The sequence below is a fragment of the Cydia strobilella genome, chromosome 6 (assembly GCF_947568885.1).
Source record: "Cydia strobilella chromosome 6, ilCydStro3.1, whole genome shotgun sequence".
In the NCBI taxonomy this organism is placed as follows: Eukaryota; Metazoa; Arthropoda; class Insecta; order Lepidoptera; family Tortricidae; genus Cydia; species Cydia strobilella.
Window position 1 is genome coordinate 11309300 of NC_086046.1, and position 22279 is coordinate 11331578.

The 22279-nt window shown below is 39.9% G+C and overlaps 1 protein-coding gene across 1 annotated transcript; it reads left to right on the plus strand.

The window, feature by feature from the left end:
• Positions 1–2877: 2877 nt before the first annotated feature.
• LOC134742128 (actin-binding protein IPP-like) lies at positions 2878–20501 on the plus strand. Its single transcript, XM_063675090.1, has 10 exons — positions 2878–3152; positions 3368–3512; positions 3689–3827; positions 4074–4239; positions 10201–10380; positions 10805–10968; positions 12733–12868; positions 14340–14550; positions 19645–19865; positions 20233–20501. Exons 1-10 carry the CDS (start codon positions 2994–2996, stop codon positions 20467–20469), a joined length of 1758 nt encoding a protein of 585 aa, XP_063531160.1. The 5' UTR covers positions 2878–2993; the 3' UTR covers positions 20470–20501.
• Positions 20502–22279: the final 1778 nt, after the last annotated feature.

Here is a 22279-nt window from a genome sequence, read left to right on the forward strand (position 1 = left end):
TGAACTGCAAGCCCATTCATACCCTTACCTTTGACTAATCCTTACCGCAAAGCTAACCAAAAATAAGGCTAGCTCTTAATAAGGGTTACCCTTATCTTTAAGCGCTTTTTATAAAGGTTTCCCTTTGCGTGAAAGAGACAGGATTAGTATATATCTACGGTAGTGTATGAAAAGGAAAGAAAATACGTGCCTAGTCAAAGAACGCCGCCGTCGCCGCCGACGATCGCTCGGATTCGAAGTAATGTGTGCTTTATGAACAAGGTAGATGACTTAAATTAGCACGCTTATATGCTAAAAGGGAAGCCCTTTATAAGGCTAACCCTTATAAGCAATATGCAAGGTGTTGGTGAGCGGATGATAAGGGTTTTGTAAGGGTATTTGGGCTACCGATTACTCAAATGTGGTAGCTTTATATAAGGGTTTTTAAAAGCAAAACAAAGGGTTTCGTCTGGCAAAGGGTATGGTGAGTTAAGCCTTATGCAATACCCTTATAAAACCCCGATAAGGGATAGCGGGCCGGTCCCTGAGATGAACTGAGGGAAATGTCAAATGGTCCTATGTGGTTCTATAATATAATCCAGCCAAATAAAATATATGTTCGTTATTTCACAGGTAGGTGTCAACTGTAACAACTTGACATAGTCGTATTATTTTAGTTGAAATATTTCGGGATTTTTCAGCGGTCATCTTGGTTTATTTTAATTATATTGTTGCTATTCCTGAAAGATTGTTGGAAAACGTGCTGAGTTTTTATTTGTAATGGTTTGAAGTTCCCTTTGTGATAATGTCTTGTGTGATCGAGGGCTGTAAATCGCATACAGGAAGAAAAGAAAATACGCACGAACCGATAACCTTTAATCGGTGAGTTTTGTTCAATTTTGAAGAAATTAATTTATAGGACCTGACCCTAAACATAGAAATCGATATGTTGTTTATGTAATTATTACTTGCATTCAAGTCTATATAGATTTTTGCATATATTTTCTAACTTTTCTGCTAAGTATGAAAGGTTATATTTTTGGCATAGTGATGTATCGACCTCAGATCAATAACCTATCGACATTTACAGCTTTCTTATAGTTTGGCCCCGGACTGTCTCATTTTAATTGATGAGTACAGTCAAGGGCATAAATATATATACATTCTCAAAGTCTCAAAAATATGTGTACGCTCAGACAATAAAATCGTGTTCACATATTTTTAAGCCATTTGTCTGGATCGATATTTTTGCCTTCGACTGTACCTATAGTTTTCTTTGTTCTTACTTACTGACAGATTGTGTTTGCCAGACTATAGTTTAATTTAATACTAAAAACCGGTCAAGTGCGGGTCGGACGCGCGCACCAAGGGGACCGTACTTTTTAGTATTTGTTGTTATAGCGGCAACAGAAATACATCATCTGTGAAAATTTCAACTGTCTAGCTATCACGGTTCACGAGATACAGCCTGGTGACAGACAGACGGACAGCGAAGTATTAGTAATAGGGTTCCGTTTTTACCCTTTGGGTACGGAAACCTAATAAAAAAGACATTAATGATCATTGATGAATGTTCCTTTTATTAATATTGTTGGTCACAAAACTCAACTTTTTATTTAAGATTTCCAAAGGACGAGGAATAGGGGATATTACTGCAATGTTCTGCCACCAGAGTGCAGCACTAGCTTTTTTAGTGCACCGTAGAGTAACTTATTTATACTGTACCTTTAACAGGTTTTTGACAAGTTTTCAGGGGACCTACCGGTAAACTCGAATCCGAAATGTCGTTATCTAGCTGCCTCTTTATCGCTCGAATACACAAGAGTGACAGAGATGTTAGATAACGAAAGTTCGATTTTCTTGTTTCGCGATAGACCCTCAGATTGTGATAGTGGCGCCACCTACGCCGAGTTTCGCGTAATATTCCCTATTATTAAATAAAAAAAATATATTACACGAACGTTTTTTTTTTTCATTACCTATTTGGTACAGTCAGCTGCAGAGAAAAGGTACCCCACGTCCATACTAATTTACAGAACTTTGTATGCAGGGGGGGTGCCTTTTCTCTGCAGCTGACTGTACATGACTAGAAACTATACTTAGTCTTTTAGCATTAGAAAAAACGGTAAACCATTTCCACGTGTCTTTTTATTGACAAGTTTTTTTATAAATATAGCAATAGTTTACTTATGAAAGCAAAAGTATGTAAATTATCGTATATTATATTTGTTGTGACTTATTTTCAAAGTGTTTTTCGATAAAACGACACGTTAAGATCGCTCGCCTTCTTTCTAATGATAAAAAAACGAGAGGTATAGTTAGACGGTTCTGAGTGGTAGACTGCAAATGAGATAAAAGCTATATTAGGTACATGCATTAATCCTCATATCAGGCGGCTCTTTGATTCCAAGGATTGCATAATTTTTATACTTTTTAATGATTTTTAGAATATGAAAATTATAAAAAGTATAAAAGTTATGCAATCCTTGTATTCCACGCATTTCATTTCATTTCAACGAGCCGCCTGCTACAGATTTCTTGAAATTGCCGCGTTTTTTCAGGTTCAACTTTCATTAGCCAGACTATTATCAATTTGCCAATTTCGTGATTATTCTTTTACACGGCACATAAACTTATGCATAATTTATCGATATAAAAAGTCGACACAGTTACATCCCTAACAAATTGTCAAACTTATGACACCGTACGTAAATGAGAAATAACAAGCATATATGCATCTCTTTTCGGCACATTATCTAATTCGTAAGGAAGTAAAGTACGGGTATACATATTTGCGAAGCATTTTTGCCCTACTTCTATGCTTTAGTCATTATTCTGAGGTAGTGATTATATGCTCTTTGATATGTGGCCATAAATAGAACTGTCAATGAAGCGAGTTTTTAAGTTTATTAAATTTATTTATAATGAAATCTTGAGATAGAAAAATTAGTAAAAGTTTTTATATTCATGCATTTAATGTGAGTACAAGTAGTAGTAATTATATATACAACAAAATGTCGACGAACATTTTTGAGAAATGTTCAAACAAAGAAGGATCTCGTCCGTACAAATGTCGCGATTACGCTAATAAAATTTCATTAAATTTGAGCAATTTCCAAAGAGACGGCAGATTTTGTGACATAGATTTAATATCAGGAAAAACCAGGGTTAAGGTATACAGTACACTGAAGTATTTTCATAGTATACATTTAATAATTAGAATTAATTAATTGCTTATTAACTGTTTAATTATTACAGCTGGTTGCCATTAACTGCATCGAATGCTTATCGAACTTTCTTAAATTAATAAAATAGTATATTCTATGTACCATTTAATTTTATAAGTAGGTATGATTTAAACAAATATTTAGTTTTTATTTCTTTGTAGGCCCACCGGGTGGTACTTGCAGCCAGCTGTGCATACTTTGATGCTATGTTTAATGTTGGCTTGGAGGAGAGTCAAAAAAGACATGTAGCTCTGCCTAGTGTGCCTCCAGAGATTCTTCCAATTATTATTGACTTTATTTATACAGGTAAACAAGTAATGTCATTTTACAGTTACAGGATTCATAATAGTTGGCACAAGATTTGGGATTTCAATATTTGTATAGAAATGTTGTGCCAGCCTTTATCAATCAATCTGTAAAAATTGGTTATGGTTAGCAGGTCCTGAAAAAGCTGTGGATAATAATATATTGGTTTTGCACAGGTGAAGTAGTAATAGACAAAGCAACAGTGCAGCATTTATTGATAGCTGCAGACATGCTGCAACTGAGAGAACTGGTCACAGGCTGTGGTGAATATTTAAGGAGAGAACTGCACCCTTCAAATGCTTTAGGGATTTTTAGGTATTCACTTACATGAAACATTGTTAAGATGATATGCATGTATTAACTCATTTTCGTTCCCACTAAATATCAATCATTAATTGTCAAAATTTGCTATTGATCCAGTGACATCCAAATTCTAAATTAAAATCCAAAGGATTTTGTCAGATACTGGCCTAGGCATAAGAGTATGGTAGAATAAATCAATTGATTTGTTTGAATATTTCCCTTTTAAGTATGATTTATAACTCTATAATCACATTTCAGATTTGCTGAAGCACATAACTGCATGGAACTGGCTGAGGAAGCACTGGAACATGCACAAGCGAACTGGAATGTTGTGGCCAGCGGAGATGAATTACTAGACTTACCGTTACCTCAGTTAGTCACCTTACTGTCCTCGGAACAGCTAAAGGTTGAAGGTGAGGCACAGGTAAATACTAAATCAAAAATATAATAATTAATAAATACCCTAAAACTACTCCACATTAAATAATCCATTTGTTCACATAATAAGCCTCAACTATAATCTATCATAATATGTATAAACAATGCAATTGAAATAAAACAAAATACACCTGTCAAATAATTGATCAATTTAACAAAATATTAAAGATAAATCTAAAATAACCCATCCTGCATCATCCCAGAATCAAAGGTCCATTATTCCCGCGGCGCTAGTTAAATGGTATTGTAATAATTTTAATGTATCAGAATTCACAGAAAAACATTGATAGTTATGACTCATGATAACCTACTAAAAACCACATTAGCTGTCAACTTTAGTGTCTAGTTTTCAATTCAACCAGTCTATTCTCAGAGGAAATTCTCACTCGCACTTACATAACCAAATAATGGTAAACTGTTGAATTTTCAACCAAGTATAAATGCTGTATTTATTGGTTGTTGCTAAGTAGGAATTAAAAAATCATCTTAGGAAGTACTAAAAATTTTTGAAGATAGATAGGGGCTAAACATTAGCTTTTTGTTTTTTTTTGTTGTTGTGTTAAATTATTACTTTCAGGGGTTGATTGCATAACAACTTGTAACTAATAATATTAGCGAAAGTCTCTTTCTAATCAAAGGCATTGGAAAGAGACTTCCGCTAATATTATAACATGTTATTTTTTATTTTATTTATTAAGAGTCAAACAGTCTTGTATATGTAACATTAGGTACAAACGGTACAATTGTAGTTACTAATATTGTAAACTTACAGTTTCCTTAATTAAATTTCTGTAAACCTAAACATTAAAACATTAAATTTGAAAGTTTTTATATGAATTATCAATTTGAATCGTTAATAACATTAACGGTGTGTTAATAAATAGTACCAAAAAACTTGCAGTTATGTTAAAACAATATGTAGAACAATATGTAAAAACGATATTATGGCTGCTGAATACATTTTAAGGATAATTCATCAAGGAAGTTGAATAATTAAATGTTTTAAAGATCAGGTTATTTTAAATAATAGTACCTATATGTGTAATAAAAGTTAATTTGAGAGTACTAACAACAACCGAACCGGTTGTGGTGTACGAAAGGGCAAAGATAGATATAACTCCGTAATAGATGGATACAGTCTAAGGAAAAAACGTGCCTCGAAAATCAAGAAATTTTGATTCTCGATCAGATGGCGCCACTACCTTTGGCCTACTCTCGTATAGATGGCGTTGACGGTTTCGTTTGTTATTTAACAATTTTAACGCATATCAGTAGAGGAAATGGGTCAAAATAATATAAAAATAATCAATGCAAATATTGCAAATAAAAAAAATCATTTATCCATACATAAATACATTTTTGATGTTTTTATTTTAAGTTTAAATCGTGTGTCGATAGATGGCAGTGAATTTACTGTGGCTACAAAATTTACTATGACAGTACCGCTCTATCCTATTATATCCTCTTTGGAAAGGGTAACCAGGACTTGGAAAAATTTCGATGGATGTTGGTGTCATTATGACACCTATTTATTATTATTTAATCGTAGAGAATACGCTAAAATAAGCATGTTTTGTTGGATTTTTTTTTCACTGAAATCAAAAATAGCCGAGATATTCGACTTCAGTTGACATAATTTTAGGACAAAAATTTCGAAGGATGTTGGTGTCAACACATATTTATTATTGTTTTATCGTAGAGAATACGCTAAAATCAGCATGTTTTGTAGGAAAAACTTTTCTCTAAAATCAAAAATGGCCGAGATATTCGACCTCAAAGGTGACACAGTTTTAGGTATCTTGCATCCACAACACACCCGACTCGCTATCAAAAAGGATCAAAAAGGATTCGGAAATAACTTCGAGATGATTTATAGGCCAGGAAATAAATGCCCAAAAAAAGGTGTAGAGGGATTTGCTTGGAACACAATTTTTGACTTCGTAGCTTTGTTTGGACTAGTTAGGAGGTGAACATATCAAAAGCCCCCGGCCATAACCCTGGTGCTGGGGGGGAGAGGGGTATTTGGAGGTTCCATTTTTCGGTTTTTCGATTATATCACGGAAACTGTGCGTCTGAGCGACTTGACCACTTACACAAAATGAAAAGAGATTTAATTTGTTACAAGTTTTATTCAGTCAAATTTTTCGTTATCTTGTATAGTTTTTGAGATATCCGCTCTTGAAGGTTTATTTAGGGCTCTCATTTTTATCTTGATTATCTACATCAGTGAAGCTGCTAGGCCGGGTTTGGGATCGTTTTCGTATAAATCGGGGGTGCTGAATTCATTTATGGTATCAACATTGACACCATTCCTAAGTAAAAACAAAATTTACGTAGTAGGTACGGTGCGGTAGTGCGGTACGGGCAAAGTGGTCAAAAACGTGTATACAGACAAGGTGCTCACAAATATGTATACGAAATCCAAATTGGTTACCCTTTCGTACACCTTAACCACTGAACCCTCTGAATTTCGATTTGTTCGAAACAGAAGTAAGTATCTCCGTTTGTAGTAGTGTTGTAATTTTTTATAAACCATGACAAACGGCAAACATACGACCTACCTAATGGTAAGTGATCACCGCAGCCTATGAACGCTTGTAACTTTATTAGTGTCACAAGCGCTTTGCTGATAGTCTAAGCTAATAAGAATTTACTAACAATTTAAAGGAATAAAACGTTCTCACATGCATTACAGTGCATCTATGAAAGCTCTAAGAACCTTACTTACACTAGGAACATAACACTGCATCCATATTACATTACATTACACATTCAAAAAAGGAGTGTACAGGTTTTTTAAGGGTTCGGCAACGCGCAGGTAATATCTCTGGTTTTGCAGGCGTCCATAGGCTACAGTGACTGCTTACCATCAGGCGGGCCGTATGCTTGTTTGCCATCGACATGGTATAAAAAAATACTACATTACACTAGATTTTGTATCAGTATAGACGGTTTTTAGGACAGTATTTAGGAAATAAAACAAAAGGTTCAGCATTATAAAATTATACTCATTTATCTAGGGAATATACATATTTATCTAGGGAAATGACAGTAGCCTTATTTATTTATGGGATAGGACATAGGGAATTGATGAAGTTATGATGAGTAGATTAGGAGTTCTGGTGACCAACTCCTGACTCCATCATGAGACCCTGGACCTTATCTAGATCGATGGTGCTCGTCAAGGCAACTCTATTGAGCCAAAACACGATGGAGTTATGATGAGTAGATTAGGAGTTCTGGTGACCAACTCCTGACTCCATCATGAGACTCTGGACCTCATCTAGATCGATGGTGCTCGTCAAGGCAAATCTATTGAGCACAAACACGATGGAGTTATGATGAGTAGATTAGCAGTTCTGGTGACCAACTCCTGACTCCATCATGAGACCCTGGACCTCATCTAGATCGATGGTGCTCGTCAAGGGAAATCTATTGAGCCCAAACACGATGGAGCTATGATGAGTAGATTAGCAGTTCTGGTGACCAACTTCTGACTCCATCATGAGACCCTGGACCTCATCTAGATCGATGGTGATCGTCAAGGCAAATCTATTGAGCCCAAACACGATGGAGTTATGATGAGTAGATTAGGAGTTCTGGTGACCAACTCCTGACTCTATCATGAGACCCTGGACCTCATCTAGATCGATGGTGCTCGTCAAGGCAAATCTATTAAGCCCAAACACGATGGAGTTATGATGAGTAGATTAGCAGTTCTGGTGACCAACTCCTGACTCCATCATGAGACCCTGGACCTCATCTAGATCGATGGTGCTCGTCAGCGTAAATCGAATGAGCCCAAACACGATGGGGTGATAATGAGTAGATTAGGAGTTCTGGTAACTAACTCCTGACGCCATCATGTGACCCTGGGCATCATCCAGGTCGTCTGGGTATAATAATAATGCAAACCCTAACCAGAATTCAAGTGACACTGAAAATATATCACATAAGCGTGAGTCAGTTGTTAAAATTAAATATGGTGTAAACAATGTACTTACTTGGATCAAGTTTTTTTTATCGCTGTATACAGCACTTCTCGGAATTCGCTCGCTGGTTACGATCGCAAAGAACGCCTGACGATCGAGCACAGGTCCGTCCTCTAAGCGCGCCCGGCGGCGACTGATCGCGCAGCGTCGGTGCAGCGTGATTTATACGTCTTTTAAAAATATTTAAATTTACGGCAACATAAGTCCTATAGTTATGTTTTTTTTTTATGGGTTTACATAAAGTTAGAGTTTGCTAATATAATATTTTGAGGGCAAAATATAAGTCCAATTCGCGATAAAAAAAATATAATGCGACCCTGTTTTTACCGAAAAAATGAAGAAATCTCGGAAGGTATTTTATCAATTTTTTTAAATGAATCTTTGATTTTCATACATTTTAGCCCCTCGTACAAGATATGGTGAATTGAATTGTAATCATTCATGTACCAAATGATTCTTGTTTACTGCAAAATCGACAACCGAAACGACACTTCTCACAGCTAATTCTGGAAAATACTCCCAAGAAAACTCATTTATTTTAGGTTTAAAAAGATAAAATGAAAATGCTTTCCCTTTCAGCCGCTAGTTTAGGAAATGATCATTTGAGAACGTTAACAGTTTTTGAATAAATACTAATAGTTACGTCGTAATGTTGAATGGAAAAGGAAGCATTTTGCAAAATACGCTCGTTTGTAGGAATAAGGCCTCTTAAACTCTCGACACCAACGTTTCACTATGTAATAGGATACTGCACACTCCCCTACAGTTGCCACAATATCTTGATGGATTTGAGTTGGTGTAAAATATTTTTTTTGTAGATATTTTATTACCGCCCTCTGCTCAACAAAATCCATTTTCATACAAAAAAACCACGACTCAACAATTACAGTAAGCTGTAGCTCAATAATAGTTCGACATTTAATTTTTTTTTTATAACCTCTAAATGTCTATAAACCTACAGCAAAAAGGTTTTAATAACCAAGTGACAGCAAAGAGGTCAGGGGTGGTGCATACGGATCAACCCTCGTATCACTGTGAAGGTGAACTTTGTAAAGTGGATTCCAAACGGCGCTAGCTAATTCTAACATACTACGGACATAACTGTTAAATAATACTTTATAAGTTGACAATCTACTAAAAGCCTTTCCTACTCGTAATATAAATCCCAATTGCTTAAAAGATTTAGCTACTAATGTTATCTATGTGTGGTACGAAGGTAAGTTTTGAGTCCATAATTACGCCGAGGTCACGGATCTGGTTAACACGAGTCAACTCTTTATCGCAAAGTGTGTACTTAGTTTATAGATGTTCGCTTCCTAAACTGATAATAAAGCATTAATCTGGATTTAAAACTAATTTTTTTGTGGTACATAAAGCCTGAAAATTATTTAGGTCATTCTGCAAGACTACAATCGTCCACATATTTGATAACTCTGAATATTTTTGTATCATCGGCGTATAATAGCATGTTTGAGTTTTTTATACAATCTGTGATATCATTGATATAGAGCACAAAATATAACAAAGGTCCCAAATGTGATCCCTGCGGTACACCGGAAGTTATAGGTCTGTAATGAGAATCGTTATGCAAAATGTTATGCAATCGGCCCCAGGTTTTAGTTACAACTTTAACTTTAAATGTGTGTATCTGTCGTAAGTGTTATTTTGAGGCCTAAGGCTTAAATGAATAGCTTTATTAGTTTTATTACCTACTAGCTTCTGCCCGCCACTTGTCTGCGTGGAATGATGATGATGATTGACAAAAACTACCATTCACCATATGTTCTTCCTTGGGGTTCTAACTATCTCAATACCATATTTCATCTAGCTTGGTTCATCTGTTTCAGCGTGAAGAGGTAACAGACAGACAGACAGGGTTACTTTTTCATTTATAATATTATAGTAGGGATTAGCTATGCTCTATGCTGTATTAGTCAACTAATTTAACTTTACAGGTACTATATCCAGCATTAAGGTGGCTAGAACACGACCCCGCCTGCCGCCGCCGCCATTGTTTCGAAGTCCTCAGCCGCATCCGCCTTCCGCTTATAGCTCCCCAAACTCTCGACGAAGCCATTAAAAATGTACAAGACCCGTCAATCGCTGTGGCATTGAAGACGGTTAGAGTGGACATGGTGAGTTTGCATACAATGGTTTGTGACGTATTTTGTTAATGACTCATGTGTATTGTATTGACGAAAATATAGGTTAACGTTTTTAAAAGGAAATGATTATTCATACTTTTTTTTGCATATGAATGGCATAATAAAATACAGAAGAATTACAAAACACAGGGAAGGATAATGTTATTTGATTTTAAACTGAATTCAAAATCGAACAATTACTTTGTTAATAATGTTAATAGAGGGCGTACCGCCAACCTCTTTGATTTTTCGTCCATCCGCTTGCCTCCCCATGCTTGCATTTATTCGAGCGATAGAGAGGCAAATAGACGACCGAACGAACGTTAGAGGTTGGCGCTTATAGCTCAGGTTCTAAACTTCAATGAATAGTAACAACAGTAGAGATTGTATGTTGAACACACGAAATTTTTGACAGAAAACGGGTCGCGGCGCGCTAGTAGCGCTAGCGGCGGAGCCTCGGGCGCGCGCGCGGCGCTACCTGCTGGTGGCGGGCGGCTCCTGCCACGACTCCAGCGCGCACCCGCCGCTCTCCACCGACAACATCCTGTCGTCCGTGCTCAAGTTCGACCTGCACAAGAGGTGAACTGCATGTTGTGTACAGAATACAGGTCGCGGCGCTACCTGCTGGTGGCGGGCGGCTCCTGCCACGACTCCAGCGCGCACCCGCCGCTCTCCACCGACAACATCCTGTCGTCCGTGCTCAAGTTCGACCTGCACAAGAGGTGAACTGCATGTTGTGTACAGAATACAGGTCGCGGCGCTACCTGCTGGTGGCGGGCGGCTCCTGCCACGACTCCAGCGCGCACCCGCCGCTCTCCACCGACAACATCCTGTCGTCCGTGCTCAAGTTCGACCTGCACAAGAGGTGAACTGCATGTTGTGTACAGAATACAGGTCGCGGCGCTACCTGCTGGTGGCGGGCGGCTCCTGCCACGACTCCAGCGCGCACCCGCCGCTCTCCACCGACGACATCCTGTCGTCCGTGCTCAAGTTCGACCTGCACAAGAGGTGAACTGCATGTTGTGTACAGAATACAGGTCGCGGCGCTACCTGCTGGTGGCGGGCGGCTCCTGCCACTACTCCAGCGCGCACCCGTCGCTCTCCACCGACAACATCCTGTCGTCCGTGCTCAAGTTCGACCTGCATAAATGATAAGTTCCACTGCGGACGTGGCTTCCCAAAATGCGTTGCAAAATTTAGTTTCTAGTTTAACGCCATCTCAAGATCTATAAATTTTATGATCTGGTATTAGAATAGAAATCTGTGAGATGAATTGGCATTAACAAAGTAACGTTCTTCCTGTATAAACTTTCTTGTAGTTCTGGACAAAAAAAGATTTGTACAGTACGTTATATATTAGAGTTTTGAATGATTCACGGTTAGTTTCACTAGACTTATATTGACCACCCACCCGTGAACATGATGCATGTAACTGCGTCGAAATATCGGGAGCTCACAAATAATACAAAAGGTAATCACGGTCTATATCCCGGTCAATATAAGTCTACGTTATATATGTTATCATTAAGCAAATTTTTACGGTTTAACCCACGTATTTTTTATTATAATTTGTTTGTCTCTTACAAATTCTCGGGACCATGGGGTACCGGACATTTGGAAGGCGTGCGTGGGGCCGAAGCCAACACGTAGAGGCCCCTTGTAACAAGACAATTTACTTAAGTGTGATGTGACACCAACCGACGAATATCCCTACAATGCACTATAGTAGTGCACCCAAGGACAAGCCCCGGTTAGTGTAGGAAATTGCAAGAAAAAGAAACAAAGACCCTGGGCTATTGGGTTGAGATGATGTGGACGGGAACTCCAAGCGATGATGTAGTAGTTATTTGTTTTACAAGGGGGCAAAGTTGTTGTTTAACCGCTCGTGCTAATATTGACACCCGAGCAAGCCAAAGATTCCATAATTGAACCACGATAATAGCGAGTGGTTCGAAAAGTGGAATCTTGAGCGTTGCAAGGGTTTTAAGGCACGAAGGTTAAACAAATTGTGCCACCGAGTGGAGCACAACATTTTTCACCACACAAACGCGAGGAAAATCCTAACTGTAATATATCATACAACATCAAACCAAATCAAATCTATGTGAACGTTATGAAGGATTTTTCATTCAAAATCATCATTTAAAAGTCAATTCCACCAGCCAACATAAGGAAACAACTCAAAATTTGCATCAGATTACTTTGTCCCACATGTAGATAAAATGCAACTTTTTCATTAATTTTTGAACAATCAAGAGAGCCTTTACGAGCCGGTGTGGTAAAAATGATCATGTAAGCTTTTAACCGTGTAGAGGAACGCTTAAATGAACGTGTCTGTTACAGAGAATGGGAAGAGCAAGCGCCAATGGGCATCGCCCGCATTCAGCCGGGTGTGGCCACGCTGGGCGGCCGCGTGTACGCGGTCGGCGGCGAGCAGGGCAGCCAGATACTGGCCAACGGCGAGGTCTACGACCCCACGGTAAGACCGTACCGATACCAGACCAGATACATTTAGCAGAGTTTGCCACGCTGCACGATACAAATTGTACACAGCATGAGTCTAAGGACAGACTTTGCCCACTTATGTGTTCTACCGCTTGTACAATGGGCTGTGCTCTGAAGAATTGTTTGACATGATGCCAACGGCCGCTTTCTATCACCGTACCGCTCGCCGTCGGCAGGGTGTTCGTCCTCACACCCTAACACCTAAATGGTCGCGTACTGTGCGGTTTAAGGGGAATATCCTCCCGCGGACGCTTCGGCTGTGGAATGAGCTCCCTGCCGAGGTTTTCCCGAGGGGCTACAGTATGGGGTTCTTCAAAAAAGGAGTTAACAGGTTTTTAAAGGGTCGGCAATTCGCATGTAATATCTCTGGTGTTACAGGCGTCCATAGGCTACGGTGACTACTTACCATCAGGCGGGCCGTAGGCTTGTTTGCCATCGACGTGGTATAAAAAAAGTGTTAAAATATGAAGAATATATTTTTTATTCAGTTTTTGTTGTGAGCTTAGGTCAACTCCATAAAAAAAATGTTTCTAGAGATTAGGAAATTTCACCTGTCACTTTGAACTGTTTCACAGTGCCACGTGCGTTGAACTCTGCACGCTTAACCTCATCACAGATGGAATACTCTCTCTGTGAGAGTCATTGACTGTATAAGGTGTGTAGTCAGTCACATTCGTGCTTCGAATTCGACAGTTAATGAAGATTAATGACAATTCCGTTACCACAAAACATTATGTGCCATTTAGTTCAGATTTCAAACTCGAGGGCGTGCGTGATTTTTAGGGTTCCGTACCCAAAGCGTAAAGACAGGACCCTATTATTAAGACTCCGCTGTCCGTCCGTCTGTCACCAGGCTGTATCACATGAACCGTGATAGCTAATAGACAATTGAAACTTTCACAACAACAACTACTAAACTAATACTAAAAACAGAATAAAATAAATATTAAAGTGGGGCTTCCATACAACTAACGTAATGTTTTTGCCGTTTTTTGCGTAATGGTACAGAACCCTTCGTGCGCGAGTCCGACTCGCACTTGGCCGGTGTTTTTTCTTAGATTTTACATCTCTTCTGCATTTTACAATTAACCCTTTGAACGCCACGCCTATCGCGCGCGGCGCCTCATCGTTAACCTTGTCCGAAACGAATGCACGGAGGTTGATATCCTTATCCTCCTACTATACTGTAGCTACTATAGGTCCTTCATATAGCTCTTCAGTTCGATGAAATTTTAACCCTATTCAATTGGAACAGAATTGCTCTTGCTTTTTTTCGTTCAATTTTCCAACAACGCAAAATCAACTCTTATTTCCTACACTATAAGTTCAAATTTAAGTGGCAAATTTTGGGTTTTTCATTTGCATGGACTTGGAGGACATTGGGCTGTACTGTAGCTGCGCGCGTTAATAATCTCTGCTACAGCGATAGTTATTTAATTTTTCAGACAAACAAATGGTCCAACATAGCCCCTATGAAAGAGGCCCGCAGCGAGTTCGGTCTGACGGGCATGAACGGGCACCTGTACGCGTTCGGCGGCTGGGTGGGGTCGGACATGGGCGCGTCCGTGGAGGTGTACGACCCCGCTGCGGACGAGTGGACCAGCGCCGGCCGCATGCCCGAGCCTAGGTTCGGGATGGGCGTCGTGCATTATGAAGGTATTTCATATTTTATAGGTACCTCAACCCTTTCAACGCCACGCCTGTCTTGTGTTGTGCGGCGCGTCATCGTAAACCCTGTCGCAATGGGCGAAGGATAAGGATTCACGATTCGGGCTGTAGCCGCGCACTTCAGTTCACGTCTTTGGCGGTCAAAGTGTTCATGTGCACAATTGGGTAGTTGACAATTTTTAGGGTTCCGTACCTCAAAAGGAAAAAACGGAACCCTTATAGGATCACTCGTGCGTCTGTCTGTCCGTCTGTCACAGCCTATTTTCTCCGAAACTACAGGACCAATTAAGTTGAAATTTGGTATACATATGTAAGTTTGTGACCCAAAGACGGATATGTAAGTAAAGAAATGAATTTTAAACATGGGGGCCACTTTTGGGGGGTGTTACATATCAAACGAAAGAGCTCATTGTGAGAATCTCAAATATATATTTTTTTATAATTTTACGATAAACAATTTAGGTTATTCAAGAAAATAGGCAAAAAAAAACTTTTATAAAAAAAATGATAAACCGACTTCAAAAAGGATGAAACAAAATATTATCCTTTTTAGGGTTCCGTGTTTAAGTATATGCGTTACCAACTGATATGTTTGAAGTCGGTGCCAAGCCAAATTTTGAACCATATATTCATAGTGATTTGGTGCAATTCGATAAGGATGCGGCTATATAAGTATGTACGTTGAATTGCCTAACGCAGCGTACTACGTAGGCGAACAACACGAAGCGGCGCGGCACGACGCCTTAATTAATCCTTTAGTACCTATAGAAGTGTCCTATGTGGGCGATCTCGTTGCGAACGCGAACGCCTTGGGCCGGCCGCGCCGCGCCGCGTCGCTCCGCTTCGCGTTCGCGAGTGTTCGCCTATGTAAGACGCAGCGTTACACGACGACAATAAACGAACTCTCTGTAGGTATTTAAGAACACATAGAACAGAACACACGGTTGAACCTTCTTGGCGCAGTTCGTACCATGCTTGTCGGCACATTAGTGTAAATCTAATGCGTTTATTTGTCGTCGTATTTTTTAAAGAGCATTTCTTAATAATATAATAATAATATAAGCCTTTTATTCAGACATATTTTGTTTTTACAAATTTTACATTTTAAAGTTTATATTGTACATATCTTATCTAAACATAGTTTTACATATAATTTATCGTTTCAGACAACATCGGTTTGGTCTGTGTGCCGTTTGGCAAAGGCCTCTTCCATCCCTTTCCAATTGTCTCTTATCTCTCGCCAGTCTGGTCCAGTGTCTCCCTGCGAATTTTACGATTTCGTCCTCCCACCTCATTTTTGGTGGTCCTTGTTTCCTTTTTCTATCTTTTAGGAAGAGCATTTCTTACTAATTCTTAAACATTTAAAACTTTCGCGTTTTGAACACATATTAAATCACATTTACAAACCTGTGTCGAAACGTCGGTAAATAAAGGTAACAAAATAAATTCGCGATAGACCCGTTTGTAAATGTGATTTAATTCTTAAACAGTCCATAGCACGCAAGTGTGGGATTGGGACCGAGTTATTTTCTGTCGCTTATCCAGAGGACTACATTTCAAAATATAAAACAATTCAAGGAACCTTCATGCCAAATTTCAGCTAAAGCGGTTCAGTTGTTAAGCCATGAAAAGGTAACAAAGAGGCAGGCAGAATTACTTTCACGTTTATATTATTTGTACAGTTGTAATGTTATTTATAGACATAAAGCTGAATATTTTTGACTGGTATTGTTTCTACTTGGCTTGGCACCGACTTCAAACATATCAGTTGGTAACGCATATACTTAAACACGGAACCCTAAAAGGGATAATATTTTATTTCATCCTTTTTGAAATCGGTTTATCTTTTTTTTATAAAAGTTTTTATTTTTCCATTTTTAGTTTTAAGACATTGTTAAGAGCGTGACGCATGAATGAAAAACATAATTATGTTTAACTCTAAATTCGTAAACTTTATTAAATAATCAGAATTTCCTCGAGTCCGTCTGGGAAATCATTCCTGTCACTAAATCCATTCTCCGCCCCGCCACTGACCCAATCCCTCAAACCCCCCGATCACTCAACCTCACAGCACATCAACCCCTGATCACTGAACCTCTCGACCCTAAACCACCAACCCTTCAACCGCCATTACCCGACCCCTAACCCCAGACCTCTTAACTCCTAACCCTAACCCCCAATCCCTTAACTCCCAACCCCTCAGTCCCCGACCCATCAACCCATCTCCCCTGAACCCCCAACCTCAAACCCCCCAAACACTAATACTCTCTACCTTCACCACTCACACCTACCTCTCACCTTAGTCTCTTTGGTTGTTTCCAACACTACCTACATCCAAAATCATAATACACATACGAGGGAAGTTCCACATTTCATCCGTGGTCTTCATCATCAGTAGCCTTACCACAAGTTTGACATTGATATATTCGCTATCGTGTGTGTAACTATGTTTATACATCTCGCTCGTACTGGCATATTAGTGTAAAGTTACGAAGACGCTAGCGAATATTTAGTGTCAAACTCGTAGTTAGGCTACAGTTGCACTACATCAAATTGGTGGTTTTTGGAAGGAAATGCTTGAGAATGAGAGAGAATGAGAAATTTATTGATAAAATTATGAATAATTTTACACGTCACACAGCATACACATCATTATATTATCACAATAATACATAATAGAGTAGATTATCACAATATTAAATTATTCAGTTATTTTACATTGTTTTAATTTATTTTTGAAATTACATCAGTTTGGGACATCAGCAGTTCTGAATATAAATTCGTTTATTGTGTAACAAGCTATTGTTTAGCATTTTCTTAAGTTTGCTTACAAATATTGCAAATATTCAGTTACTTTAGAGTTACTTGAGTTAGTTTAGAAAACACCGAAATCACCATACACGTGCCTTTAAAAATTGAAGAGTTCCCTCAATTCCTCACGGATTCCATCATCAGATCAAAACCAAAAATATAACGAGAACACCTTGGAGGTAACTTCTTTCAAACAGAAAATGAATAACTCAAATCGGATCATGGGTGCCGGAGTAATCGCTGAAATCATTATCATCATCAAAACAATCATCATCATCAGCTCCACTTCATCAAATTGGTGGTTTTCGAGAGAAAATTCTCGAGTTGCTTAAGAAAACACCCAAATCACCATACATGTGCCTTTAAAAATTGAGGAGTTCCCTCAATTCCTCAGGGATCCCATCATCAGATCAGAACCAGATTAATATGGGACCAACTTGGAAGTAGCTCCTATCGAACAAAAAAAGAATTACTCAAATCGGACCACGGGTCTCGGAGTAATCAGTGAACATACATAAAAGTAAAACATAAATGAAATTGAAGTCGGTTAAAAATGACCCCCCCCCCCCTTTATCTCCGAAACTACTGGGTCTAAAAAAATTTAAAAAAAAATTACAAAATAGATCTTTACCTATAGATTACAGGAAAACCTATTAGAAATTGCAGTCAAGCGTGAGTCGGACTTAATTACTTAGTTTTTGATCCGACCCCTACGGGTTTTTTTAAAGACCCTCACATTTCACATAAAAAATACATTGTTTAAATTGTGTAATGTACGGAACCCTTGGAACGCGAGTCCGTCTCGCACTTGGTCGGTTTTTTTAATGGTATTAGGCGATCAGGTTTGTTTTGAGGATCAAATGTCTGGAAAACAAGGAAATTGCGATTTTGTCGGTGAAATGTTGCGTTTATGTATATTGTTGATACAATATTTTATTAAATAAAATGTAAGGAATCGAATAGTACCGTTATTTTTTTTCCTATCTGAAAGTAAAAAAAAAGTTGGTCTGTATTTTTTATTATTACCATATATTTTTTAAGTTTCCAGTTTATTGTGATAAATTGCTCTTTTTCTATCTATTTAACTAAATCTAGTTATAAAATTCAACATGTGTCAACTACCCTATTCACATCGAGCACCTGAAGTCAGGTGACAGGCGTATCTTGAACGTTTTATAAAGTAGCGAAACATCTATAGTATCTATACGTGTGTTCGGCGGGCACGGGCAGAGTGGACCGGCACCAGCCGCATGCCTGAGCCCAGGTTAGGGATGGGCGTTGTGCACCATGAAGGTATTCGACGGGACTTTAATGTACATAATTAACGTAATTCATTCAATCGTTTCATGTTCAATGAATTCACATCGAGCGTTTAGACTCAAGGTGTTCTAGAAGTAAAGGAAATTACACCTGTTATAAAGCAAATACATAAATGGCCCGCCGTTAACGTTCCTCAGAACCATCTGTCATTTAAATATGGAATGAATTTTTTATTTTTTTATTTTATTTAAAAGGCACACTAAACAGACAACATTCAACATAGTTACAAAGAGTACATGAGTGGTAGGTATTGCATAAGAATGCCATCCAAAGCAAGCATGCACAGCAAGAAAGAAATATAAGGACCAAAAACTATCCTAAAATTATAAAAAAAGTATCGTAAAACTACTCAAAATTATACTAAATTACAAATTACAACATTTCGCAAATACTTAATAATTACATGTCAAATTGCGTACTATTATTGAGAAGTGTGATGATGGCCGAGAACCCTAACCCTATTTCTCGTATAGAAGGTTTAAGTTACTTTGAGTATCGTAATATGCGCCTTAACGACAGCCGTTTGATGTGAATCGTAAATAAGCTTAGAGAAATGAGCCAGCCAGCGTTGTCTTTCTGAAAACTGTTTACCGCGGGATTAACGGTCAAAGCCCACGTAGCGTAGGTACAGGGTAAATATTTATTGTATAAGTACAAACCATGTAGAAGAATAAAATTTAAAACAAAATCGTGTCCCCGATGTTGGCAGCTGATGTAGATGGCGCTATGCGGCGCCATATTTTAGATGGCAACTGAACTATCAAACGCCGACTTTGACAGCCACATAAATACATAATATACGGCCGTACAGCTACATCTAACTTCCGCTATCAAATATGAGGCACGTTTTTTTTTCTTAGACTATACGTTACCTTTTCTACCATTACCAACTTTTTACAAATCACACCACACGATTCGACCATAGTAACATAAGTGTTCGGTGTTACGCAGGTCTGATCTACGTAGTGGGCGGGTGCACGCACAGCTGGCGGCACACGCGCGACCTGCTATGCTACCACCCGGCGACGCGCTCGTGGCGCGCGCTGGCGCCCATGCGCCGCGAGCGCTCGCAGGCCGCCGCCGTCGTGCTCGGACACCACCTCTACGTCATCGGCGGCAACGCGCCCCGCCGCCAGGTGCTCGCCTCGGTGGAGCGATACAGCTTCGATGACGTGAGTGCGACTGCGTATTTCGGATACAGGGCGTTTATGACAAGAACTTAGTAGATAAGGGTCTCTCGGAAGACGATAAATCTCTGGAAGAAAAGTGATCGTAATTTTAAGGAATTTCCTTGTATTTCGTGTTTAGCAAAACCGATGTTCGTTAGGAATATCCACGAACCTTCCTTGTCGTTGTCTGAAAACCAGAGAACCAAACGTGCATTCGAAATATGAACCCATAACTGTCCGCTGTCAAGATTGGCGATATCTAAGATAGTTCATAGTCTATAACGTGAGGGACAAAACGCGGCCATTGAAATTACAATTATCTTCCAATAAGCCGGAACTACAAAGCGACGCAAACGATTGATTATTTCAGGACTCGTGGGAGGAAGTGTGCAGTCTGAAGGAAGCTCGCGCAGGGTGCGCGGCGGGCGCGGCCGAGGGCGTGCTGGTGGTGGCGGGCGGCGACAGCGAGAGCGCGGGGCAGCGCGCCTTCTACCGCGCGCGCACCATGCTGGCCAGCGCGGAGCTGTACGAGCCGCGCGACGACCGCTGGCGCCCCGCGCCGCCGCTGCCGCACCAGCGCGCCGAGGCCGGCGCCGCGTTGCTCTGACGAACACCCCGCACCGACGGCGCTGTCCTTACAGATACACTCCGGTCTAGGGTGGCCGGACACCGAGCGCGGGGCAGCGCGCCTTCTACCGCGCGCGCACCATGCTGGCCAGCGCGGAGCTGTACGAGCCGCGCGACGACCGCTGGCGCCCCGCGCCGCCGCTGCCGCACCAGCGCGCCGAGGCCGGCGCCGCGTTGCTCTGACGAACACCCCGCACCGACGGCGCTGTCCTTACAGATACACTCCGGTCTAGGGTGGCCGGACACCGAGCGCGGGGCAGCGCGCCTTCTACCGCGCGCGCACCATGCTGGCCAGCGCGGAGCTGTACGAGCCGCGCGACGACCGCTGGCGCCCCGCGCCGCCGCTGCCGCACCAGCGCGCCGAGGCCGGCGCCGCGTTGCTCTGACGAACACCCCGCACCGACGGCGCTGTCCTTACAGATACGCGTGATACTAAAGGGGTGAGTTCGACGCGTAGCCCAAACCGTTCACTCTGCTCGGTCGCCGACGTTCGTCCTTTGTCTACGTTTCGAGCGAGTGAGTAGTAGGAAAAAACGCAGCTGACCCGTCGCTTGTCCTAACCGGGTCCCATCTGCCATCGGTGGCATCAAAAATAACGAACTGTGGAAACGCGCTCTGATGATGCTCGTAGAGCAATAAATTGCTTCAGTCTCCCAGGCACGAAACGATGACATTGTGAGGCACAAAATCGTACCTATAAACATCAACCTGCTAAGGAGGTATATGTTAATTTTAATAAATTAAGTATATACAGATTTAATAATTCGCATACTACTTATAAAAAAATATTACCTGATTCTCCAAAAATATGAGGGGCAACTGAAAATTTCTAAGCCAAAAAAAAAACGATTGAGAGAAATTTGACTATTTTAATTTTTCAATATAATTTCCCTCTAATTCAATGCATTTACGTATTGCATTTTTAGGGTTCCGTACCCAAAGGCTAAAAACGGGACCCTATTACAAAGACTCCGCTGTCTGTCTGACCGTCTCTCACCAGGCTGTATCTTATGAACCGTGATAGCTAGACAGTTGAAATTTTCACAGATGATGTATTTCTGTTGCCGCTATATCAACAAATACTAAAAACAGAATAAAATTTATTTAAGTAGGGTTCCCATACAACAAACGTGATTTTTTTGCCGTTTTTTGCGTAATGGTACGGAACCCTTCGTGCGCGAGTCCGACTCGCACTTGGCCGGTTTTTATACAATGCTTTTAGACCGTTCAGAAAATAATTTTAATTTTGGCTGTCAGAATGTTCCTGTACAGGCGCCTTCATTTCTTGATCACTTCCAAATCGTTTTCCTCTTAAGTTTTTCTTTAAATTACTTGATAGAAAATAATCGCTAGGGGCCAGATCTGAACTGTAGGGTGGGTGGTAAATTTCTTCGAAGCCGGTTTCCTTCAGAGCAAGCTTGGCAACACGAGCGGTGATGAACGGGTGCGTTGTCTTGCAAAAACAAAATGTCTGCTTAGTTTGGCTCGACTATGGCTTGGCGCACCTTTTTTAATAGCGTATTTTTTATATTTTTTATTTATTTAGAAACAAACAGTCTCTTATATTAATAAGTTGTTACAATATAGGCCATAGGGTAATAGATTTATAGACCTACAGTTTCCTAAAAAATAGTATGAAAACCATGTGACTAATATAAATACTAAATTAAACTAGAAATAGAAATTCCAAGTTGTCAAAACAATGTTGTCAAAACAATGTTACAAAAATACTCTTTCATTTTAACAAAAATAAAAACAAAAATTCATAAATTGTAAACAAACAAAAGTGC